At 31.7% G+C, this 27,896-nt stretch overlaps 1 protein-coding gene across 1 annotated transcript; it reads right to left on the bottom strand.

Moving 5' to 3' along the window:
* Positions 1 to 1,030: 1,030 nt before the first annotated feature.
* Positions 1,031 to 26,046, bottom strand: tspan34b (tetraspanin 34b). The gene is made up of 8 exons (XM_056450188.1): positions 25,931 to 26,046; positions 12,958 to 13,035; positions 7,516 to 7,731; positions 5,290 to 5,364; positions 5,096 to 5,203; positions 3,868 to 3,993; positions 3,679 to 3,771; positions 1,031 to 1,853 (listed from the first exon to the last, which is right to left on the bottom strand). The coding sequence occupies exons 2-8, from the start codon at positions 13,012 to 13,014 to the stop codon at positions 1,797 to 1,799; spliced, it is 732 nt and encodes a 243-aa protein (XP_056306163.1). The 5' UTR covers positions 13,015 to 13,035; positions 25,931 to 26,046; the 3' UTR covers positions 1,031 to 1,796.
* Between the last annotated feature and the right edge of the window lie 1,850 nt (positions 26,047 to 27,896).

Genomic DNA, 27,896 nt, shown 5'->3' with positions numbered 1-27,896 from the left:
GATTTGAGTCACTGCAGAGACGTATGGATGCAGTCCTCCAAGCTCATGGGAGTCATATACAACATTCTTTTTCCACTGCACTATGACTTTATATTTTATATTGTACATTATTTCTGTTAAATTACAAGACTTTTGTTTAAGCAAAATCAGACCTTACTGTCCTAATTAAGTAATTAAAAATCAAAGCATGATCATATTTTATTGTGGTGAAATAAGCGTAATGTAGAGGTCTTTGCCTTTCATATAAACCACTTCTTCAAGTTATTATTTGTTGTTCCTAAAACTTGGATAGGCGACAAGACTTTTGTCAGGTAGTGTAACTTTGTCGAGATGAAGTTATAAAAATGTTTTACCTATAAACAATAAGATAACTTTTACCTTTTTCCATTTACTATAAAAATAAATCAAACCTACATTTTGGAGATGCATCTTCCAAATGGCTGTTTATGAATAAAATACTTACCTTGCAAGATGTAAAAATTAACAACACATTCAATCACTTTTGTGTAAATAAGAGCAAATAACACCTTTTATCGAGCATATTTTTTAGTCACTGTATTGTTTGGCATTACGTCAATCCACGAGACAGTCAGCCATTTTACGTCATAAACCCTTTCTTCCACTAGAGAGCAGAGGAGCCCGCGAAAAGAAAAGATCCTCTGCCGCCAGCAGAGGGCGGTGATCCTTATAAAATAAGAGATGTTCCCTTTTAAGGAGTCTAAAAAACACACAAAGGTGAGTAAATAATAACGAAACGATTCATTTTAATATTGTTTTAGATGAGAAACTTGTAGTTATATTGAGTCGTCAGATGTAACCACTGAGGGTGAATGTTTTGTTCACCCTCTAAAGTGAATTCATCTCCATTTATAACTTTGTAACCGGGTAAAAATGTCCTCACAGGACACAAACCATGGTAGAAAAACCACCTTTTCAGTTTATTTTTGTAATAACAACAGTATTTACAATACATTAGTGGATTTACAGTTGGAAAACATAAAAGACAACACCACCACAAAAATGTCCTTTATATCTGTAATTATCACCAAAATAAACATCGTATATGAACATTTAGCAACATAATATAATCAGGTTGTTTGTAAAAACTTTATACATCACATTTTAAACAAAACATTGTGCTTTATTACATGAAAAGGCAAGTTGTGTAAATGCCATTGGCTTGTAAAAGGTTTGCAATAAATTACAATCAGCAACATTTTGCTTGAAAACATTTGGCCTATATTTTGGTCATTGCACATATAATGACAGTAGTGTGTTTAGAATTACAAAGCAAGGCTTTGGGTTTTATGCTTTTAAATAATAAAACAGACGGTACATAAGTAAAAAAGTACAAAATAATAATAATAATCAGTCTCAATGAAATGCTAATCATTAAAATGTCTAATTTTATTACTGTAAAATGTTAAAATTTCAGACTGCCAGTCTGAATTTAGTTCTTCATTCAAGGTATTAAAAGGATAGTTCCCCCAAATTTAGTTTATTCTGTTGAATGAAACGAAAAATATACTGAATAATGTTGGAAACAAAACAACCTTTGACTTCCATGGTATTTTTTTTGTCCCTACTATTGATGTCAATGGCTATTTTCTCCCCCTTTTCCCCTTTCTGTTCAATAGAAGAACAAAAATCATGAATGTTAAATAAATGATCTTTGGGGTGAACTATCCCTTTAAGCAGACATTCTTATCCAGAATGAAACCATCACGACCGATGATCCACCTTATCCTCAATCATCAGAGGAGTCATTGGATAGATATTTCAATTAAAGTGACACGTTAAGCCTTTGAGCCTATTTTACAGTACAGGACCATGGACACGATCATCGCCGCAAGCTGAAAAATCACAACACAGAAAGAAAGAAAAGTGAATAACCATTCATAAATGTCTTCATAAAAGGGTTCTTGATCATATTTTGGGTTATAATTAGATATATTAAGGTCAAAATGATATATGAATAAATAAATTAGGTGTATAATTAGTGCATGTTATGCAATTATAAAGAGCATCTTCAAAATTTCATGATCTCTTAGTATTTTTATATTTATCTAAATTAAAAATGCTAAATTACGAGCTTTACTTTTGGCTCTAGATTGTCTAGTAGGGCTGAACATTATATCGTTTGAGCATCGATATTGCAATATCTGCAATAGTGGCATTGCAGGATTAGATTATAATGATAATAAAGATATTACTAAATTATTCATAAAGATATTTCATTTAATAATAAAGACATTATTGAATTATTATTTTTAAATTCTTTATACAGTGATGATTGTAATTTTATGTTTGATTGTTCAATTTCTGCATTTGAATACTGTTAGGCTTCCCAGAAAACCATAAAGCACTGATTGTTTATTTATTTTTGCATGTAATTGATTCTAATTTATGCAGATCCACTGCATAGAAAAAGTCTTGATCATCTCAGTCAATCTAAATTAATGACATCTTTCCAAATAAAGCTCTTCAAATCATCTGGTGAAATTATATTTATATCACAATATATATCGGAGCAAAACAAAATATCGCAACGTCAGATGTTTCTAATATTGTGCAGCCCTAATGTAATACCACAGCATGTTATTCATCAGTGTTGTTAACAGCAAAAGTAATCAAAAGTGCGATTATCTATAATATATACAAGTATAAATATATAATATATGCGTTCACCAACAATATTTGATGCATATTTTTATATGATTTCTATTTTTTCGAAATTATAGACTAAGGATATTTTTAAATATTTGTACACTATATATTACATTTAGTTTGAGATATAAATAAACATTTGCACACTATACATGATTGAACATTTTATTTATTTATTTATTTATTTATTTATTTATATCTCAAACTAGATTACATTTAGTTTGAGATATAAATAAAAAAAGTTTGCTCACTATATATAAGATTTAACATTTTATTTATTTATTTATTTCTCAAACCAGATTACATTTAGTTTGAGATATAAATAAAAAAAGTTTGCACACTATATATATATATATATATAAGATTTAACATTTTATTTATTTATTTATTTATATCTCAAACCAGATTACATTTAGTTTGAGATATAAATTAAAAAAAGTTTGCACACTATATATAAGATTTAACATTTTATTTATTTATTTATTTATTTATTTATTTATTTATTTATTTATTTATTTATTTATATCTCAAGCCAGATTACATTTAGTTTGAGATATAAATAAAAAAGTTTGCACACTATATATATATATATAAGATTTAACATTTTATTTATTTATTTATTTATTTATTTATTTATTTATTTATTTATTTATTTATATCTCAAGCCAGATTACATTTAGTTTGAGATATAAATAAAAAAGTTTGCACACTATATATATATATATAAGATTTAACATTTTGTTTATTTATTTATTTATTTATTTATTTATTTATTTATTTATTTATATCTCAAACCAAATACAATAAATCAGTCATTAAAGCAAGTTATTAAGGGGTATCTGTAAATCTCCCTCTGGAAGATATGCTAACTTGTGCAATTTACACCGTTTGCATTTACTTTTTAACTTAAATGTTGAGTAAATACTAAATCCCAACTTGAATGGTTTACTGTAAATTGTAGTCTTAAAATCCCTTTGAAAAGCATTGATAGAAATGAAACGTGTGCTTTACCTCAAGCGCAGCGATGCCCAATGCTACGGCTATGATAATAACCGCATTTTTGTCGACCAGGTTTATCAGTGCTGGAAAACAACCTGATACAGTCTACGGGAAAAACACACAAATATAAAGATGAAAAGGTTTCCAATCCTCTACAACTTCTTCAAGACTGTAAATTAATATGTATAACTAATGGCTCACCGAATTCCTAACAGCCGTCTGATTACAGGGAGATGTGTTACAGCACTGATTTGGGTAATTCTTGGTGGTGTTCACGAAGTAAGAGTTTGTGAAATCGGTGTAGTTGTTGAATCCACAGCAGTTCATCTACAGGACATACAGAAGCAGTGAGAGTTAGATTCAACATCAGCTGCTGATCAAATATAAATAGTAAATAAAATATATTCATATCTGCTCAGGTGATGTTCAATGCTACGAAATACTATGGTTTTATTGAATGAAAGTTTTATAATCTTTATGAGCAACAGATCTTCTCTTCTGAAGCTAATTTATTTTGCCATAGATTAAAAGAAAAGCTTAAATGCAACATTTTTTAATTTTTTGAGAATTTTGAGATGTGAATTTGTGAGAAAACAGATAAAAAAACGCAAGATATAAACTCAGAATACTGAAGGCAAAACATTGAAGTACTCTCAGAAGAATTCTCAGGACAAGAAAAACTGATTTCTTAAAAAGTCAGAACTGAGATGCAAACTCCGATATGTAAAAAAGAAAATTGTGCAGCATTCTCAACTGTGAGAACTTGGCAGAATAGGCTGATTTATACAAAAAATTCTAAAAGAAAAAATCTGAACTGCGAGATGTCAAGTTTAAAAAAAAAGTCAAAACTGTAAGATGTAAACTCCTAATTCTCCTAAAAACTCCTAAAAAGTCAAAGCTGTGGTATATGAACTTAGAATTCTAATATCAGAATTGCAAGATTTAAAAAAAGAATTGAGAGATGTAAACACATTATTTTAAAATCAAAACATCAGAACTATGAGATGTGAACTGTTCATTTAAAAAAGTCTGTGAGATAAATATACTCTTAATTCTGAATTCTGAAAAAAGCAGAAGTGTAAAATAACTGTAACTCTGACTTTAAAAAAAGAAATGTGAGATGTGACCTTGGAATTCTAAAAAAAAAAAGTCAGAAGTGAGATGTAAACTAATTCTAAAAAAAATTCAGAAATAAGATGTAACTCAGAATTCTAAAAGTGAAATGAGAACTTATTATAAAAAAGACAGAATTGCAAGGTGTAAAAAAAGTCAAAATGTCAGAAAGTAAAAAAAATTAAAGGTCAGAAAGGCGAGACTCAGAATTAAGAGGAAAAACGTGAAACAAAAACTACCAATTACATACAAAAAATATGATTCTACAGTAATGTAAACATGTAATTCTTTTTTCATTAACCAAAGTTTTACAAACCCCAGCCATTGTTGTGTTCCACAATCCAGTGACGTCTGCGTTTTTCCCAAAGTCACTTTGGAGGCTTTTCACAGCATCAACTCCCAACTGTTTTATCAGCGTTTCTGCCTGAAATACACAAAAAGAAGAGCCTGGGCTATTTCCATCTGCATGCATTAAGAGTTATGTGTAAAATATCACATGCAAAAACTCACCAGCGGCCTAAACGCCAGAATTACAATCGCTCCAGCAACTTCAGCAATGAAGATGATCAGAATAATGATGAAGAACTGAGGAGAGGAAGCATGAAAAATCATTTCAATTCAACACATATTACAGAATTTCTAATAATATTTTACCACTTCAGTACAAGATGGAGGAACTTATACATAAATGTACTAAAATGTACAAAACCAATATTTAAACTAGGACTGTAAATCAATTGAAATGTTTCATGTAATTAATTACACAATTCTGTGATTAATTAGACTATCTTTTATTCTGGAAATAAAATACTCCCCTCTCTTGGGGCTTCAATATTTTTTTATTCATTCATTTACAAATATACGAAAGGCAACACAATTCTATTTTCTGGAACCTATTCATAACTTCTTTCCTAATACGTTAATTGTTCTATAGTTTGCTAATCTAAGAATTATTCAGGGCGTCGTTATGATGGCAGTTTAAATTTCTCCATATTTATGTTGATGTGTTATACATGCTTTGTTAGATTTTTCCAATATCAGCCCTAATACATGCTATACATTGCAATATTTTTTCATTCTGCAATATTTATTGCGATATAAATACAATTTCACCAGATGACTTGAATAAATATTTGGAATGAATTTATCATTTTAGATTGATTGGGATGATGCTGTAGGGGAGTGCATTTGCATAATATATAATAAACCATCTACGAGCATAAACAAATTCAACAAATTTCTGTATTCAAGTAAACAGTAATTAAATAATTAAATATAAAATAATACTGCATAGTTTTCATTGTATAAACAATTAAATAAAATGAATCGTAATTCATTTCTGAAAGTTACAAACGGCACAATTTCTTATGCCTGAATGCTTTTAAAATCCTCATACAGTCACAGGGCTCAAAAAACACTTGTGAAATAATCAATTATAATCTACACTGCTTATTCTATGATGTGACTATTGGGAGTGATCACATTACGATATCAATGCAGCCCTATGTAACAGTAATACATACTAGAGCTGTACAATATATATATATATATGTATGTATGTATGTATGTATGTATGTATGTATATATATATAAAAAAAAAAAAAAAAAAAAAAAAAAATATATATATATATATATATATATATATATATATATATATATATATATATATATATATATATATATATATATATATATATATATATATATATATATATATATATATATATATATATATATATATATATATAAAAACATACACACTTTTTACTTCTTTTTGTTAAATTATGAGCAAAACATTTATTTTATAACAAAATTATTTTATTTATACATTTTATGGATCCTGTCAATATTGTTGAAAACGACTCACATATTCAATATTGCTGTTTTATTTAAGTGTTGTGTTTATTATGCAGTTATTTTCATGCAAGTTTATCCTTTTAATTAATACAATTGAATTTATTTCATTATTATTACACATTTTTGTATTTTATTTAATTGATTATTTATTTTATGTTCATCTTTGGGGTGGGTGGGAACAGAAAAGTATTTCTTTCCACTATTCTATACTACTATATTTTGTTATTAATTTAAAATGTCAGTAAACAGAGTAAGCTCCCAAAACTGCATATTTCCTGCCATAACTAACTATTTAAAATAATGTATGAAATTGACAGCTCTAAATAAAACATCCTATTTTCAAACATTTTACTTTTAATAAGCATAATTAATAATAATAATAATAATAATTTAATTTAAATAATACATTAAATTGACAGCCTTTTTTAAAAAGTTACAAACTTTTTACTTTTTATTAATATAATTAAATTTATTCCATTAATTAAACATTTTTATTTAATTTATTAATTTTTATCCTTTAGGAGTGGGTGGGAGCAGAAATGAGGACAAAATAATAATAATAAAAAAAAAAAAAAAAAAAAATATATATATATATATATATATATATATATATATATATATATATATATATATATATATATATATATATATATATATATATAATGTTTCACAATTCTACACTTCTTTAGTGTTGTTTATAACGATAATAATGAATTAATTATATGAATGCGTTATATTAACAGAATTTAAACATATCACATTTCAAACATTATCCTGTACATGTACTACAGTTCAAAGGTTTCTTGTAAGAATTGTTTTTATTTTTACTATTGTTACTAATACTGGATTTATGTGTGTTTTGGGTGTCTTCTGACGTACCAGCATCAGCATACACTTGCTCTCTCTGATGGCTCCACAGCAGCCCAGGAAGCCCAGGATGACCAGCACAGCTCCCAAAGCGATCAGCAGGTATCCCACATTCAACACCTGTCCCATCTGACTCGAAGCGCCTGGTAAATTCTGCAGAAAATTCAGCACGGAGCCATTGTCCACCTTCACCCAGATGCCCACACCGAGAATAACCCCTCCTGCCAGCTGCACAAAAACAACAAACACAAAAAAAGTTCGTTATTGAAGCTGTGATTCATTCATTGATTCATTTTCCTTCGTCTCAGTCCCCTATTTTTTAGAGGTCACCACAGCAGAATGAACTGCCAACTATTCCAGCATGTGTTTTACAAAGCGAATGCCCTTACAGCCACAGTTCAGCACTGGGAAACACCCATACACACTCATTCACATACACACACTATGGCCAATTTAGTTCATCCAATTCACCTATAGCACATGTCTTTGGACTGTGGGGAAAACGAAGTTCCTGGAGGAAACCCATGAGGGGGGAACATGCAAACTCCACACAGAAATGCCAACTAGCCCAGCTGGGTCTCGAACCAGTGATCTTCTTGCTGTGAGGCAACAGTGCTAACCACTAAGCCACCGTGCCACCTGAAGATGTGACTAGTTATTTGCAATTATGACCAGTGTTCAGTCAGATCAATCTTTAAAGCCAGTCTTTTAGGAAATCATGGTGTGAAATACAGCATCTTTAATATTTTAATATCATTGGCTGTTTACAGGCACCGTTTATTTTTAATGTGAATGAACAGAATCTAATCGCAGATCTGTTTACATGTTCTCCAAACATTGTAATCAGATTTTAAAAATCAGTTGCATTGATTAAAATGTTTGAAATTAAGAGGTTTTAGGTTCAACATAGATAAAAAAGTTGACAACTTTAGTGTTTCAAGTAGGCTTGTGTCTAAAAATAGACATATTGATTATAATTTTAAGTCTATTCCACACACGGGTGTTCTTTATGCAAATGAATAAGTAAACTACTTAATACTATTGAATGGCCTTTTGTTAGATCTAGTTAAGTGAATGCAACACTGATACTGCATCCCTTACTGTATATTTCATAAAATGCACACGCACATTTTATATATACTGTAAATACACTTAATTAGTAAATATACTTATTTATACTCATTACTTAATTCTTTTTCAAAATTTTCCCAAGAGCTGTTTAACAGATAGAAGATTTTACAACACAATTTTAACAATACACTAAAAATATTTATTGAATTTATTTATTTTATTAATTTATTTTTCTAAGGTAACTGGTTGCAAACCATTTATATGGGCTGAATTCAAACAAACAAATGAAGTTAATTAATAAACATTAATAAATTGAATTTGTTTGTTTAATTTCAGTGCAACCACTTACTTAAAAAATTATTCGTTGAATTTTCCAAATTTTTTTAAAGTGGTAGTTTGTTCCAAGTCCATGTTTTTTTATTTTTTTATTTTTGCTATTTTGTCGCCCTCTAGAGTTTTGTACCTGCTTTTGTTTTAATTAAGTAGATCAGGGGTTCCCAAACTTTTCAGCCTGCGAGAATGCCAGTGACTCGCGACCCCAACATTCCTCAGAGGCGGTTATAAATATACAAATATTTTCATGTTGTTGTTTTTTTTTATGTAACTATTAACTACTATTGTTTATCTTCTGTGGGTTCTGAATAAAATATTGCAATTCTAATAGTTTAATAAGGCCCTGCTTACACGAATACGTTTTAGTTTTAAAACGCATAGCTTTTGCTATGGTTACGCCATTCGTCCACACTACCCTTTAGTTTGAGCCCCTGGAAACGCTGAAGAGGCTGTTTTGGATTTATAACGCTACTGCTCTGTGTCAGTGTGGATGTGAGGAAACGGAGGCATCTGAAAATGGAGGCGTGGCTGCAGACATTCGCTACCTGATTGGGGCTTTTTCTCAATATAAAGTACAAAAAGTTCTTGTAAGTTCAGAGTTCGCAAGTTTATAATAAACTCTGGAGGATGTGAGGACACGTCGGGTAAATCTTTACATGTAACGGCAGTACTTTTATAACGTCATTCACCCTGGCTGTTTTATCTATCTTAACATTAAAATGAAAATATGACAAAGCAATGTCTCTTTTAATTTTTATTTTAACAACTTAAACATAACAGAAACCAAAAATGTTAAGGCATCATGTAAATATTTATATGCCAGTCATCTCCACTGTATGCCAATTTATAACAAAACGGAGCCTAATAACTGCCTCCTTTTATTTTCAGTGAAAAATATAAAACATTAGCCCCACTGTGTGGTTTTGGCAATATGTCAGGCTATATGGACTAAGATTATCAGAGGAAATGCATGGTGAAATATGAAATTGCCAAAAATCTCTTTTGCTGAATAATAATCAGTAAGCAATAATTTTAATAATCAATAATAACTATAAAAGTATAAAGTACAATAAGTTTATACAATATAGGAAATGACTGCAAGCAATCGGTCAAACGTGTGGAATCAGTGTATGTGGTTACATAAACTAATAGATATATATTAACTTATCTTTGCGCTCAGCCAAATCACGTTACCTAAGAAAAAATAAGCTAATAGATTCAAAAGACAGAGTCGTTAGATATAGGTCTACACAAGATGAAATATAGATCACGATTGATGAATTAGAGCTCCCGCTGACTGTTCTCAGACGCGAGAATACGCTGAATCAGCTTTTAGCGCATGCCAGAGTGTGTGTGTGGTCACATGATGTGCGTTTTCAGCGGTGTAGTGTGGACTAAAAGGTGTTCAGAAATTTTAGATGAAACGTCCGTGTGGACGCGGATCGTTTTCGTTCTAAAACGCCATTTTAAAACGAAAACGTATTAGTGCAAACGGGGCCTAAAATTGAGAATCACTGAAGTAGATTCCTTTGCAACTGCGGATCATTGATTGCTGGGGTTATATGAGCCCACGTTACAGCGCTTCGGGGGCGAGGACTGGAGTGGCTGTTCAGACGTGGAGTTGTGCTCCTTTAGTGTTCAGCCATTGTTTTATTGTGATTCCTCCCCAACTGTTATTATTTTGTTTGTTTGTCTTAATTAATCCCCTAGACCGATCCATTTGTGTTTTCCCTCACTTGTGTTATGACTGATGCTGTAACATAATTGGGGGCTCGTCCGGGATAATAGTTATTAATTATTGTCAAATTTTTTTCTTTGCCATGATGACGGTACATATTTTACTTGTTATTTTGCAAGATACTAATTTTCAGATTAAATTCAAATTGAAAGGCTAGTCAAAGCTGAAAAGCTGTATTATAATTGTAGCTGAATAAAATCACAGATTGGCTAATTAGATCTAAAAGAAAATCTATGTAATCTGGCTATGTATAAGAGCTGTTTGTATTTAATCCACACTCTGTTGTGCATCTAGAGAGCCATATTTTGCTTAACCAGAGTGACAGAAGGCTGTTGTAAAATGCCCTTTTATGGAGATGTTTTGGTCTTGTTTTATGCAAATGACCAGTCTTGTGCATGCTACCACTTTTATCCAAACTGCGCAACACTAGAATGAATTCATGTGCATCTGTAGGAGAATTTTCTTGAAAAGTTCTTTAGTGCGCACAAAGTGAACGAAATGCAATATGTAGAATTTACATCATATTATTTGCATGTGACCCAGATAAAACACATGAAAATGGAGTCATTTGCTTGTTTGTTTGGACATCTGCTTGCAAAAAAGACAGCACTTATTGCACTTCAACATCAGCATACAGTCCTTTCTCTGAGAAAAAACACAGTTTTACAGATAAACTCACAGTGAATATGACTGGAAATCATTTGGATTGAAACTATAAATTGGACAGTTTCTCACGAAATTAAAAAAAGTCACACATACAATTTAAGATTTTGTCAAACAGCGGAGATCAAATATAGAGAACAATCTACAACTTCCTAAATGTCGGGATCACGGCTTAGTCTTAATAAAACTAAGGTAACTGGTGGTGAATTCATTAATTATCGGATTAATTCTAATAAACTGTCCAGTTTGTACTGACTCTGCAGGATGGTGAGCAGTCTTTCTGGAATGACTGAAACAGCAGGAAGTCCAAAGATCGAACCTTTCAGCCATAGCAAGCGAAGTTGGTCATTAATATATGATTTCCAGATTATTGTGCATCCTTAGAAAGTCACAAACTCGTTCAAATTCCCAGACAGGCTGGTGAAGAAGATTTTTATTTTCTAAAACTAGGTAAAGACACATTTCATAAAAAGTGAAGGGCCACATGAATCAGCCATTATATGTCTTTGAAAACAGATATGTTAAGGCGTAAGGGGTCATAAAAGAGCACGAGAGATGACTTGGGGACACAATGAAGTGTAATGAGAACCATGTGTAAATACAACCAGGAAAACATGAATCATATAAAACATATGTTAAAACTGTGATGTGTGTTTCAAAAGACACATATTGTATGGGAGAGAAGGGTCAAGTTTAGACGTTTGAGACATAAACACTAGTCATGATTGCCAAATTTGAACTATATGTGGAATAACAGTTATGAATGCATTAGATCTGTAAATTATAAGGGCCAAAGAGAAGATGGGGCTTTAAATTGGGGTCATAAAGGTGTAGCTGGGAGAGGGCTGTTGAGTCAGGAACCAGCTGTGAAAATACAAAAGTGGGATGAGGCAAGGATAAAGAGTACAGCAAATTTGAGGAACATCAGATTGTCCTGGGGAGAGACTGCAGATTGCTCTGGGGTTTTCTCTGCACATTTTCTCGACTGTATTGGAATAACACTGGTAATAATAGTCAAAGCTGAATAGGAACAGATGATATGTAATCTGAGGCATGTAATCAGATTCCAAAAATCAAGTACTTGTAATTAGAGTAAAATATTCATGATTAGACTATAGACATTTTTTCTTGATTACATGATTACATAAAGATTACATAAAATTCTTGAAAATTATGAGATTTTGTTTCAATCAGGTTTACTATTAGCAAACACTAACTAGGTTTATTAGCGTTAATTTCTTCTGAGGCTCTTTTTGCTGATAACCCTAACCTTAACGAAAATACAAGATTATCCTACTTGAATATATGTGATATATAATAAGGGTTAGCACAAAAGTAATCTAAATGTAATCCAAAAGTAGTCAGATTACTTTACCATAAATGTGCAATCTAAGAGATTATATTATTCTCACGACATTTAAGAGAACGTGAACTGTAATCAGCAGAAAAAATCAAAAGGCTACACTATTTTTATTTATTTTTCCTGAGGAACTTTTCTGTCATGCAGGAACTTGTTTACCGTCACACACTGAAACAGGTAAAGCAATTCCCAGAAGCTGAAAACACCAAAACAATGAAAACATCAAGCGTTCATAAACTGTTCTCCAATTTTGATAATCTCCTCTGTGTACAACATGGTCTATACTTACAAAGATGATGCCATTGAAGAGAAACATCATGGTTTTCAAAAATCCAAAGCAACCCATTTTCTTGGATGGATGTGAAACCTAAAAAACAAGCAAACATGTTTTTAGTAGAGGACTTCTCTCTGGTTTTTGCAATCAAAACGAAGACTAATACGTTTCTTAAAAACAAGTAAACATGTTAATGTTCACAGCTAAATTCACTAACATACAATAAACACAACTGCTTGAATGATTTTGTATGATGAAGTACTCGATGAAGAACTACTGTAGTTGTTTGGCTAAATTAAAATTGATGGCAGCTTAGAGATGACGCTCATATGGAGAATGAAGTCACATGCATTGCTCAGGTGTGATTTTTCACAGACTTCAACAGAGTGTAAAACTCTTGATGGTTCTGTGGGTTTCGTCTATCCAAACAGACCTTTATTTGGTATTTTGTAATGGATTTGAGTCAGATGATGGGCTGGGAAAGTTCTAGAGCTTTATTTTCTTTCTCTGAAACCATTCGAGAGTTTCCTTGCCTGTGTTTTGGATAATTTTCTTGCTGAAATGTCCACTCTGGTTTCATCCTTATCATCCTGATAATGTAGATGTTGGACTGAAGCAGCTGATATTAATTTACAATAAGGAAGGGCAGAGGGTTGCTGAATAACTTCTGAGAGATTTCAGCTGCTGTCTGAGCTTTCACTACCTTCCTAGACCTCCCTTTCTTCATGTGTTCAATACTTTTATCCTTTGTCATTTCATTTTACTACACAAAACTTCATTTGTAAACTAATTAGATTTGTTTTTTGTATTTCTTTGGTTGTTATTAACATCCGGCGAAAATTTCAAGTCAACGGCACCTTCAGAAACATGTTTACTGAGAAAAATTGTGACGTGTTCAATATTTATCTACACACTGTATATATGATATTCTGCCTGTTATTTTACAGACTTATTTGTATATACTTTATTTCTTATACAAGACTTTATTTAACTGCAAAGTTGAAGAGTTTAATTTTCAGCACCAAAAGTTAAAAGAAGAAACCAATGTCCCATATTGCAATTCATAACCATAATTAAATGAGAAAAAAACTCTCAATTACAAAATTTGGAAACAGCTTGATTAACACTTATTTTTTTAGTGTTCAAATTGAGGAAATGACAGCAGAACTAAAAAAAAATTACACATTTACAATCAATCATACTGCTAAATGTCAATTCATAAGTACTTTACTTGAACCTAGTGTGTTTTCTTTGCTCACTACTCATATAATTTGATAACATTATTCCAGTATTACCAGTTAAATGGTTTTATTCAAGTCAAAATATAAGATTTATAAGAAACATACGATATTCAACCTAAATACTATCATTTCCCCTAACAAAACTGTATTATGAACATTTCAGGAACTTGTTTGTTTTAATCAATAACCTTTGCGAAGACCTAAATAGGTGTGTAATTCAACATATACAATACAATACTAACATAAATACACCCTATCCAGTTCTCTTTAAAGGTCAGATCCGTGTTTTAATAGAGATGTAAACAGACTGAAAGACCAGAGCTAATATTGAAAGAGTCTTTGAACTAGCTTTTTTGTCAGGAACACAAAGACGAAAAGCTTCCTTTACTTTATACGCATACAGTGAGTGAGGTGGAAAAGGTGTTTGAGATGAGAAATAACATTATTCAGCACTAGTGTAGGTCACTATTCAAATATAAGAAAATGAGGCATTGATCATGTGACTGCGGCTCCGCACACTAAAGGTCACACAATGTCGTTTTAAAAGAGGTGTTGAAATGCATGCGAATAAAAAAGAAAGAAAGAAATCCAAAAAACAACAATTATATTAACTAAATAAATGGCACTAAATCAAAATTATATAGTAAAAATACAATATACACTGTAAGAATGTCTGGGTTTCACACAATTCCTTCATGTTGTCCCAACACAAACTGATCAATCCACATAAATATGTAAATTAGGTTAACTTGAACATAAAACAATTAAGTTGTCCCCAAAAATCCCCTCAAGAATTGTGTTAATTCAGCTTATTTTATACAAGAAGATTAAACAACAGCAAAAATCTTTTTTTAGAGCGTATCCATTTATACTTAGAATAACACACATACATTTAAGCAATTTTATGTTCTGATGTTCTATTTAAGCCCCGGTCAGATCACATGAATTTGTCGGCACGATTTCCTTGACGTAGGGTGTCATGGGGATTCGTAAACGACAAATGGCCGTCGTGACACAAAGTTCAATCGTTTCTTCTCGTGTAATGAGGCATAGTTCACGACAACTGATACCATGTCTGCAATGCCTTACGACACCATCGCAGAAAGTCTAGCATGTTTAATTTTTTTTTCGTTTTTCACGACGAGTTCCGTCACGTGGGTGACACTGCAATAGGAGCACGTAATTTCCTGGCTATATCAGTGGGTGCTGTCGATAATGCGCTAATCAGGTAATCAACAAATAGGCTGCGTATTTATTTATGGGTGAGTCACGGGTGGATAAGATCAATCATTGGTTATGCAAACTTTAACTTTACTAAAATATTACCGTGTTTTAAGCAATTTTATTTGACAGACTGGCATAAATATGCAGACATCTTCATTCTCGCAACCTGTTCGACCAGTATGAATGACTTTAAGAGCTGAAACCCCTTTAAGGGTCTTTTTACGATGACACTAGGGCATTTATGGTCACTGTTAACTGAAGGAAAGCATACAGTAGTTGTAGCACTGAAAGGGGGGACACGTCTCTGATCTGAGGTCAGAGTTTGTTAAGACTGAACAGGAGGATCGGATTGGGTCGGGTCGTTGTCCAAAGACAAAGCAGATAAACACTTAAAATCATCAATAAAGGACTATCGATGTGATGCGTTTCACAATTACAGTCTGTCTGAGTTACAGTGAGTTTTCCACACAGACGATTCTGACATTATAAAACTGCAATTTTTAGAAATGTCAAAATCTTAGAATAAAATAAAATGTTGTTATTATAATTATTATTATTATTATTATTATTTTCACTCATATTCCATAGCCCCTTTAGTAAATCATCGTACTTAAATTTTAACATTGACTCCAGTTTCTCCTTTGGTTTTAGCTGTAAATTCCCCTCCAATTGATAATAATAATAATAATAACAATTATAATAGATAATTAAATTAAGCAAAATAATGGGAAAGACTTTAAAAATGTTGCAATAACTCTCTAGCTGGACTGACCTAAACTGATCACCCCTGCCAAACCCTCTTAATAATAATACATAAGTTTGTAACCCTTTATTGCCTTGAATTTTAACATGGTTGTGTAAATGTAGGAATCTGACCCTCATTTAGTTATGTACTTAGTTTATTGATTTAATTAAATGTTTTCATCACGTAGTGTTTTTGATGTATCTTTTGATGTTCGTAACTGTACAGTTTGTTTTTTGTTTTCTCTATTTTTTCCCTTTTGATCTCCGTTCTTGATGGCTGTTGCTTATGTTTGTAAAATGTAATAAAATGTTTAAAAAATGTCGCCATTAGTTTTTGCTCCATTATTTAAATAAGTAAATAAAATACAGCCTTGTTGAGACAAACACCTATTGTACAAGTTCCATTTTTACAACAAATGTTTAATGTATTATTATTATCATCATTTCATTATTTTTTATCGATTTACAATATAATAATAAGCACAATTAACAGAAGGAATATTCAGCATTAAATAGCATCAGAGAATACAAATATAAAAACATCATCAAATTGAGTCAAACAGAAATCAAATAACAGCATATAAGTGGTCAGTGTCATAACAATTGGTATTATGTAGGCACAGGTCAAAGGGTTTAAATAATATTCCAGATTTCTACATTTTTAACTATATGTTAATTATTTCAAAAAGCAGAGTGTAATTTATAATATTTTTAAATAATTAATATAATGTATTATTAAATAACAGTGCTCAGCATATATGAGTACACCCCTTCATAAATCTATCATTTAAATTAATATTTTCTATAAGACGCAATACAATATTATATTTGAGCATATATATATACACACCACCTAACAAAAGTCTTGTTGCCTATCCAAGTTTAAGGAACATCAAATAATAACTTGACTTCTAGTTAATCATTTGGTATCAGAAGTGGCTTATATGAAATGCAAAGTCCTCTAGATTTTACCAAAATAAAATATGATCATGCTTTCATTTGTAATTATTTAATTAGGACAGTAAGGTCTGACTTTGCTTAGACAAAAGTCTTGTCACTGAACAGAAATAATGTACAGTATAGAATATAAAGTCATGGTGCAGTGGAAAAAGAATGAATATTGTGTATGACTCCCATGAGCTTGGAGGACTGCATCCATACGTCTCTGCAATGACTCAAATCACTTATTAATAAAGTCATCTGGAATGGCAAAGAAAGCGTTCCTGCAGGACTCCCAGAGTTCATCAAGATTCTTTGGATTCATCTTCAATGCCACCTCCATCTTACCCCAGACATGCTCAATAATGTTCATCTCTGGTGACTGGGCTGGCCAATCCTGGAGCACTTGACCTTCTTTGCTTTCAGGAGCTTTGATGTGGAGGCTGAAGTATGAGAAGGTGCACAATCCTGTTGAAGAATTTGCCTTCTCTTGTGGTTTGTAATGTATAGGGCAGCACAAATCAGACTATTGAAATTGCTATCCACTTTGAGGATCTCTCGCACGCTCCCAAACTGAATGTAACCACAAACCATGCTTTTTCCTTCACCAAACTTGACTGATTTCTATGAGAATCTTGGGTCCATGCAGCTTCTGCAGTATTTGTGATGATTGGGATGCAGTTCAACAGATGATTCATTAGAAAAATCTACCTTCTGCCACTTCAACTAGACGTCAAGTTATTATTTGTTGCTCTTACAACTGGGATCGACAACAAGACTTTTGTCAGGTACTGTAGTGTATATTAGATTAGACAGTACTAAAGCCAAATCTGAAGCTAATCTAAACCAATAAAACTTGCAAAAAATGGTCAAAGAGTAAGTACACCCAAATGTATATGTTAGAGAAAAATATTAAATAAAAATATTTTAAAAAACCTAAAAAAATATATAAAATGTAGTTGAAAAACGGATGTACTAATTTATGCCGAGCACTTTTCCTTATGTGATCCCTACACTAACGAAACCAAAGACCTTTTAATTGTTCCATTTTATTTATTTTTTTCTTTTCTGTGTAGTATTTTCTCCTTTGTCAGGATTTTCGGTAAAGAACAACATGCATCAGGAACACAAAGCTTTAGTAACATTATACATCACTATTCAAAATTTTGAGGTCAGGTTTTTGTGTGTGTGGAAAACAGAAACAACAAAAGTGGTCTGAACAAACTCAAACTTAAACTTGAGACAATACAAAGACTTGCAGGATCAGCTCAATGTTTATCAGTCTGCTGATTCGTCACATGCTGAAGATTAAAATGGAAAGTTCTTCAGAAAAAAACAAAACCTTTCTTTCACAATCATAAGTTGTTTTACAGCTAAAAAAAGACCAAAATCACCATTTTTGACTCCTCATTAGACAAAAATCAGTTTTTAAATTATTATTAACGGCAACTAACAAGTATTTACCTCCAAATGGAGCTGTAGTAATAAAAAAAACCACAAAAGTCTCAGAAATGGAAATACACATAGCCTGCAGCACTCACAAAAATGCTTGTTGTTTCCTACAAGACAATCATTCATAGCAGCCTGTTAATGTTTACTGAGTAACTAATGTGTTCTGCATGATTAATCCATTTCTGGAGCCCCTGAAACCCGATACTCTTTGACCAGATCAGGTTTCCTTTTGTTTGTCATCGTCTGAGAGGTAAATCACAGACAACATTGCGTGTTAAATGCAGTTGCAGCAGAGATAAAGAGGGCTTTGTTTTGGTCAGCAGTGAGCGTGCGGGACACTGAGATCTGCTCATGTCCGGGAGAGACGGAGACGAATGATTTGACACTTTTCACAAAACTCAACCAACATGTTATATTCACTGAAAGTACACTTAGAAAAAATGTCAAATACAAAAGTTAAACATTTTTCTAAAAATACAAGGTGAAAAAAAGTGATCTGATCAACTTCACATCAACATACTGTACGTTTTTTGTTATATTATCTTATTAAAAATTATAAACATTAACCAAAGTTGAATCATATATAAATAAAGTCAGTTTAGTGTAATAAAGTTGAAAATTACTTTGGGTTAACTAAAAAATGTAAGTTAGCAACTTATTTTTACAGTGAAAAATAATACAGAAAAAACGAATAATATTCATTCATTCTCCTTCGGCTTAGTCCCTTATTTATCAAGGGTCGTCACAGCAGAATGAACCAACTATTTCTGCATATGTTTTACCAGCCTGATCTCCCGAGAAAACGTAAGTATTTTACGTTTTGTCAGTTTAGTGGCTAATTCGTACGAATTCGTACGAGTTCAGTCGTACGAAATTGTACGATTTTAAAAAGGAGGCGTGGCACCTAACCCCACCCCTAAACCCAACCGTCATTGGGTGATGAGCAAATCGTACTAAATTGTACGAATTAGATCGTACGAATTCGTACGAATTAGCCACTAAATCAAAAAGTTACGAATTGCCGTGAGATTGTGTTGGTTTTACACAGCGGATGCCTTTCCAGCTGCAACCCAGTACTTGGAAACACCCATACGCTCTCGCATTCACACACACACACACACACTTATACACTACTGCCAAATTTTGTTTACCCAATTCACATGCAAAACATGAACTCGAACCAGCAACCATCGCTGTGATGTGACAGTGCTAACAACTGAGCCACCGTGCTGCCAACTTATAATATTTTAATTGTAAAAAAATGTTTCACAAGAAAATTCCATGAGCACACTTGTATGTAGAGCAAGTAGTTTGACTCTTTTCTACTGTTTATTATAGACCATTTTGAGGGATGTAAACAAAAACAACGGTCCCAATGTATTTCCTGTTTTACATTTTTAATTTCTAGAGCTTCCGAGAATCCAAAAAGAGCCACATATTGATAAATAAAGTTATGATAGCGGTTGTAACAAAAGTTATGATTGACTTGCCTCTTGTTACAGTTATGAAATTTGATAAGCAAGAAATGTTCATTGGCCAAAGACATCACCACATTGAAACGGTCTATTCCTAGTCATCTCTCCCTTAGGCAGCTGAATCGGAAGTTGTAAAAAAATCTTCCGCATTGTAGAATAAGGTCAATAGGACACACTAAATCTACAGTATTTAATAAGCAATTACAGTGTTTCCAACACTAAGACTTTACTTGGGCGGGCCATCTAGGTTTATTAACGGCCGCCAAAGTATATTTGGTGGTGACAATAATACTATTATTATTATCCTTTTACACTTTTTTTGTATTTCCCCAAGAAAGATAAACATTTGCGATCGATTAAGCAGTTGAAAATCTTTTCTCGCTCTGGGGTGCGTTTCCGAAAACCATGGTTAGCCATCTAACAAAATGCGTCGCAAACTTGTATGCTTGCAACTACACCTCTAGAGCTGTAGTTAGAAAGATAGTTCCTGGTTGTGTTCTATTCCCAGTTATCCTCCCATGCCCTATTCAGTTTGAACATTTTAACATTTAAACTTGGAATTATTTTTTTAAAAAGCATTAAAGTCATCTCTCTTAGGTGTAATTTGCTTTTTAAAGTATTTTTACAACTTTCGTAAGATCATTTTAGCGATCTTCATGTTTACAATTGCGTTCTCTTTGCAGTGCACTTTGAAAACATGGATGCCATTTTGAACACAGCTGTGGCTCATGACGAAAGCTATAGGTGATCTATTATTGAAAAAAGCGGAATTTGTAACGTCTCCATTTTGTTAGTTGCTGAATCTCCTAAAATGTCCAGGATTCGACTTTTTGCTTTCACTTTCTAAAGTTGTCGTAATTTGTATGCATTACCTTTTCTAAGCTGACTGCGTGCGCACAACCATGAGAGAAACGTTAAATGATAAATTTTACTATATACTCAGAGAGAACAAAATGACCTGATCTCTACTGGCTGCAAAATATGTGTACACCATTAGAAATGGTTAATCAACTAATCTGCCTTATTTAAATAATCTACACCTTTTTTTTTGTGTAATTATTAAATTTTTTAGCACTAGTGTCTATTTTTATTCATTTTCTGCCATTTATTCCTTATATGCTGTACGTTTTTTTAATTTAATGATGTTAATTTATTACATAATTTATACATATCTAAAACGCTTTGGCAATACTGTAAAAAATATCATGCCAATAAAGCAATTTAAGAGAGAGAGAGAGAGAGAGAGAGAGAGAGAGAGAGAGAGAGAGAGAGAGAGAGAGAGAGAGAGAGAGAGAGAGAGAGAGAGAGAGAGAGAGAGAGAGAGAGAGAGAAAGAGCAGTCTTTACCTGTCAATGGGTGCACATAACATAAAAGTAAGAGAAATAGTGGATTTCTTTAATTTCAACAGCCTTTTTAAATAACTTTAACCCATTGAAAAGAGGTGTATAACAGTGTCATAATAAATTAAAAAAATGGTTAAAAATCACTTTTTTTTTTTGCTTGTTGCATATAGTTTACCATTTATGTGCTTTGGTTAAAAGGTGTGCTTCAATCCGGCTACCAGCACAAGTATCTTTCAAACCTGTGAGAAGCGCTGAATTCAGTTTTACACTGTTGTTTTAACAGTGTATTATGATACAATTGATGTAAAAAAAAAAAAAAAAAAAAAAAAAAAAAAAAAAAAAATAATATATATATATATATATATATATATATATATATATATATATATATATATATATATATATATATATATATATATATATATATAAAGAATAGCATAATGAACAAATAATGACTTGTATTACACTATTTATTCATCACTGTTAACATTAATGAAAATAATTTCATTAATCATTTCATCATTTCATCATTTTTAGTTCATGTTAACTCACGGTGCATTTTTACAAGCTTTGGGTTTTAATAATGCACAAGTAAATGCTCAACTATGAATATTAAATGATGTACAAGATTGTTCATACTTCATTCACTTTAATAAATACATGGACTAATGTGGCATTATTTTTAAGTGCTACCCAATCGATTTTACATCTAAACATTTAGCACTGAATAAAATTAAGTTGTTTTCAATGACTCAATTTCTTACTTGCTGATTCTTTGTAATCAATTGTGATTTTTACAAGCAAATGTTGAGTGAAAATTGCTTCAGCATTCTCATGTTCTCAATTACTATATCTAATATGATTTTGCCATATCAATATCTTCTCCTTGTAAAGAGATTAATCGTTACTGAATTATGTAACTATTACAACAATAATATAAAGCATTCTTCAACACAGATAACACGTTTCTTGAGCAAAAATTTAATATTTTATATTATAAAGTATTTTGGAATAGAAAAGTGACATTTTGAATTGGTATAATATTTCACAATATTCCAGTTTTTACTGAAGTTTCTAATCAAATGAATGCTTCCAAATATTTAATTACTAAACTGACGCCAATGACCAGCATGCCTCTTTCAGCTCAACTGTTGATGCGGGCTCTTCTGTAAACATTGGCTAGTTTCTGCAAGTTCCTCAAGTAAACTGCTGACATCATTGATTATACGATGTGAAATGTGGGCATCAACCAAAACTACAACTTCCTCATTGCTGCTTTAATGGATAAATATAAGAATAGATCAAAAATTTCCTGATGATTTACTGTACTCAACCCTTGTCATCCACGTTGTTCATTTGCTTCTTCAGTTGTAAACAAATCAAGGTTTAGAATGAAATGTTGAAGGATTTTTCTCCATCTAGTCAAATTCTATGATGCTCAAAAGACTCTTATCTAACATCATTCATTAATTTCGGCTTAGTCCCTTTATTCATCAGAGGTCGCCCCAGTGGAATGAACCGCCAACATATCGTATGTTTTACACAGCGGATGCCCTTCCAGTCGCAACCCAGTACTGGGAAAACCTAACATTATATACATTTTGTTTATTTTATATAAGAAAATGGCATTTCACTAGGAAAGATACTTATTCCTCTGCTGGGATCATTTGATTCTTGGTAACTTGGTAGATGCAAACACTATAGAGATTTAGAACTATAGTAATTGTTATTATACTGCATAACCCTTTGTTAATGAATGCTACAGCATACTGTATTATTAACTAATAAATACTGTAGTATACATTCGTTTTTACTACAGTAAAATGTAGCACAGTACTTGTGTTTCGTTATAGTAGTTGCAGTATTACCACAGAAACTACAGAATTACCATAACAGATTAATTTAAGAACTTCATTATAGCAAGTATTAGGGTTGTCGTGATACCATTAATTAATCGTATGATACTATACCAGCTGAAGTATCACGATACCAAGTACTACTGCGATACTGTAATTCATAACTCATAAGAAAGTTGTCAGAAATACTATATTTTATGGTATAATAAGCCTACCTGAATTTTATTCATAATTGCCTTAAAGCCAAAAAGTATATGGTCAAAAATAGTTTCAATGTTTCCTGTTGCTATTTTGGGTTTTTCAGCTATTTTTTTTTTCAGTCTCATCATGTAAAAATCCAAAGTAAGTCAAAATTTCACTTTGGGAGTCGTTCTTTTAAAGAGATTGTCGCAGTTGTTGTAGCTACTAAATCATCTTAACAGGCACAGAAATGAACCGATTTCATTTAAACAAAGTACTTAAACAACAAATTAATTCAAGTACTTTACTATAGTACATGCTATCAGACGTGCGTTCGAAACGTGCAATAGGCTATCATAAAAGGCGAGAATTCTACAGTTTTGCAACCTTGAAGGGCTCCACAGACTATTAAAATAAAATGGTCTATTGTTGCACAAACGTGTGAGCAGTTTAGTGACTTTTCCACATGCAACATGATCTATTGTAGATAAACCAACAATGATAATACTACCGTTTACAAACTACAGTGGCACCGCCAGTATACTGCCATAGTACCGGTAAACCGTGCAACCCTAGTAAGTATGATCAAATGTAAGTACTTCATATAGTAGTATAGCATGGTTCAAACATATTTTTATTGCGGAGCAGTTTGAAAAAATTGAACATTTGAGCACCCAAATCCACTACAAAGAGGAAAAATCCTGGAATGTTTTTCTCAAAAAACAAACAAAAAATAAATAAATTAAAAAAAAAACCCTAAAGATAACACTTTCTTTACTCAAGAAACAAAAACATGAACATCCTGGATGACAACGGTGTGAGTAAATTCGCAGAAATCCTGCAATTACTGCCACACTCACGCTCTACAAAACAATGACTCAGGGCAAGTGAGGAAAAGCCAGCAAAACAACACGAATCTCCTGAGAGCTCATTCCAAGTGGACATGACAGAGGAACTTCGAACATCACATCAAAACACACCGTAAAACACTTTTTAAAAAATATAAAATGCTATTAAATTAATTCATTCATAAATTCATATTAAAGTCATACCAAGTTTGGGTTGTTTATAACAACAAAACATCCTCTTTTTTTTATAAAACCACCTTAAAAAAATACAATACTATAGTAATTTATAGTAAATGCTATAATGTTTTTTAACCATCCTATAAGTAAAATGTATTAAACTCTCCAAATAATAGTATTTACAACACTTAAATGCTCCAGCGTACTGCATAGATTAACTATAATCTGATAAAACTAATAAAACTGAAGTATACCTTAATTTTTTATTACAGTAAACCGTGATTTATTGTAGTATAATATACCCCACAGATAGTAATGGATCATTTTTTATATTACTAGAGGTGTTGTATTACCATTGCAACTATAAAATTATCACAACAGAATAATTTAAGTACTTTACTATAGTACATGCTATTTTTTCATATAGGAAGTTAACTACATGGTAAAAAAAATCTTGGTTGACTTTTTTAAACTGAATCAAATTAGCATTATGAGTCCATTGAGCTTATATTATGTTAAACTGACTTAAAACAGCTTGCATAAATTATAACATTAAGTTAGAACAAGATTAACTTGGTTTAGTAAGTTACAATGACCTAAAAATAAGCTGTCAGGACTAATTGATCATAGAATTTTTTACAGTGTACACACAAGACACAAAACTCCATTATTAATCATTCCCTGCTCTAGAAAGCTTATATTTCTCTTTACAAAATCAGAAACGTTTTATTACAGGCAATTCGCTGTATTCATTCGTCATTTATAAGTCGCTTTTGAAACAATAACTAACGTTAAATGCAAACAAGGTGTTAGTAAAACATTTCGACGATTGAAGTACTTAGTACTTGCTCTTAGTACTTCATCTAGTGTGAAGTAGAACTGCTTTATGTTTATATTGCTGTATTGCCATAGTAACCATAGAATCACAACAGATTAATTCAAGTAAGTTAACGTTACTTTACCATAGTATGAACCGAAACGTTACATGGTATTACCATAATATTTTCATATGGGCATTTAACTACACACACGAACTCTCTCTTTCTTAATCAGTCCATATTCTGACTTATATATATTTTTTCTAACAAAATCATCCACATTTTGTCATTAACATTTTACGACGAATCAGTGTTTACATTCCTCATTCGTAAGTCGCTTTGTTTATGGATAAATATTGAAGTAAAGTTGGTTTAATCTTCGCAAATTCGTTCATTTCAACGGTCTCTATATTGTTTCACGCCACTTTGAATATTCGGTCTGAAATTGCATTACGTATGACTTCAAAACAACATCAGCACTTTTTAATTGACTGAATATTGTAGGCTACTTTGACAGTCATTAGCTTCTAATATCATACTATTTCCGAATAGTAATTTTATGAAATTATATTTTCTATGAAAAATTACGATAATAGATAACCAAATTTACCTCAAAAAGATAACCAAAGTTAAACATAAACAAGGTTTTAACAAGACTTTCTCACGACAAATAAGCAGTAGAATCGCTTACCTTTGGTCAAATGTTTGTTGTGGACTCGGTTAAATCCCTGAGTAAGTGAGAGATGGCGTGAAGCAAGTTTCCGTCCTGCTCGTGTAGTCTCTTGCTCTGAATGATCATCAGCTGAAGTGTGAACGGGTGTTTTACTACAGAGAGGAGGATGCAGCGAACAGGTGGGCGTGACGTGACGCTCCCTCGTCACTCTGGAGAGGTAGAGAGTGCGTGAAATGCTGTAGTCACGGAGATGTGGCTAATAAGACTCATTAAGTCACCCGAGTTCAGTCCTCTAGGAGCCCGATCAACACAACAACGAGTTTGTGTCGACAGGGAAATGTGTTGGTATAGTATCAAAGCTAAATATTTAGGTGGAAATATAGACGCGAATTTGTGCTGTAATTTTTGATTATGGTCAGGCGTGGTAATTATGTGGTAAAATTTACGATGTAAATGTATTTATGTGTATTTATTTGCATTAATGCTTTTACAAGAATATACTCGAATTCTGAAAAAGGTTTCACACTGTTTAGAGCCTACACATTTTCCCCAGTTTGAAACAAGTTAAAGAAAGAGGAAACTATGACATATGAAAGAAACAAAAGATTCACTCAAACAATAAACTGAAGAAGCTCAAGACAAGGGAAAAAGTAATTAACTGGGATAAATAAATAAAGTGGAACCAATAATTAATTAAGTTTCAGTAAATCAAACTAATAAAACAAATAAATTTCTTAAAAGAAAACAAAAAAATATATATTTTAATTAAAAAAAAAAATATATATATATACAGTTGAAGTCAGAATTATTCGCCCCCCTTTGATTATTTTTTTCTTTTTTAAATATTTTGCAAATGATGTTTAACAGAGCAAGAAAAATTTAACAGTATGTCTGATAATATTTTTTCTTCTGAAGAAGGTCTTATTTGTTTTATTTCGGCTAGAATAAAAGCAGTTTTAATTTTTTTAAATTTATTTTAAGGTCAAAATGATTAGTCCCTTTAAGCTGTATATTTTTTCGATAGTCGACGGAACAAACCATCGTTATACAATAACTTGCCTAATTACCCTAACCTGCCTAGTTAACCTAATTAATCTAGTTAGGCCTTTAAATGTCACTTTAAGCTGTATAGAAGTGTCTTGAAAAATATCTAGTCAAATATTATGTACTGTCATCATGGCAAAGATAAAATAAATCAGTTATTAGAGATGAGTTAATAAAACTATTATGTTTAGAAATGTGTTGAGAAAATCTCTCCATTAAACAGAAATTGGGGAAAACAATAAACAGGGGAGCTAATAATTCAACTATATATATAGTTAAAATTTGGTTAATTAAACAACATTACATGGTTAATGGATGGGCTTCATGCAAGAATGTGCAAATATTGCTTGTGTCTTCAACAGCTTCCTATAAAATTCTGTGGACTAGCTAGCTAGCTAAATATATAGATAGATAGAGACCGTTTTGAGGGATGTAAACAAAAACAGTGGTCCAAACATATTTCCTGTTTTGCATTTTAAATTTCCATAGCTTCCGAGAATCCAAACGTTAAAATATGATTGAATAGCCTCTTTTACAGTTATCATAGTTCGACAACACGCAGGAAATGTTCATGGGCCAATGACATCACCACAATGAAATGGATATATATAAAAGAAATTAAGTGGAAAACTCACTAACTTAAGTTATGCAAATCAATTTAATTGGTGTAACTTAAAATACATATGTAAAGTGATGAAAACGTTTTTACAAATGTACATATAAAAGTACACTGTAAAAAATGGTTGTGATTTCAATGGTAAAAAACTGTAAAATGCTACAGTAAAAATCCGTAACCTGGTTAACAGTATGTTTCCATAACATATACGGCGAATAACCGTAAATTGACTTTCCCAGAATTCACTTTTTATGCTTTTTGTTGACATTACTATGCATCTTTTTAGTTGTTTCTCCATCAGTTATGTACATTAGAGATTTATGC

Source organism: Danio aesculapii, chromosome 3, assembly GCF_903798145.1.
Source record: "Danio aesculapii chromosome 3, fDanAes4.1, whole genome shotgun sequence".
NCBI lineage: Eukaryota > Metazoa > Chordata > Actinopteri > Cypriniformes > Danionidae > Danio > Danio aesculapii.
The sequence above is the reverse complement of the archived record's forward strand: the minus strand, read 5'-3'. Positions and strand labels throughout refer to the sequence as shown.

Bases quoted from the DNA above. Each gene is read 5' to 3' on its own strand.
- tspan34b (XM_056450188.1), bottom strand. From the start codon at position 13,014: ATGGGTTGCTTTGGATTTTTGAAAACCATGATGTTTCTCTTCAATGGC. The intron at 5,204-5,289 runs GTGAGTTTTTGC...TGTGTATTTCAG, and splicing joins TTCTGGCGTTTAGGCCGCTG to GCAGAAACGCTGATAAAACA. The intron at 3,994-5,095 runs GTTTGTAAAACT...TATGTCCTGTAG, and splicing joins GGAACACAACAATGGCTGGG to ATGAACTGCTGTGGATTCAA.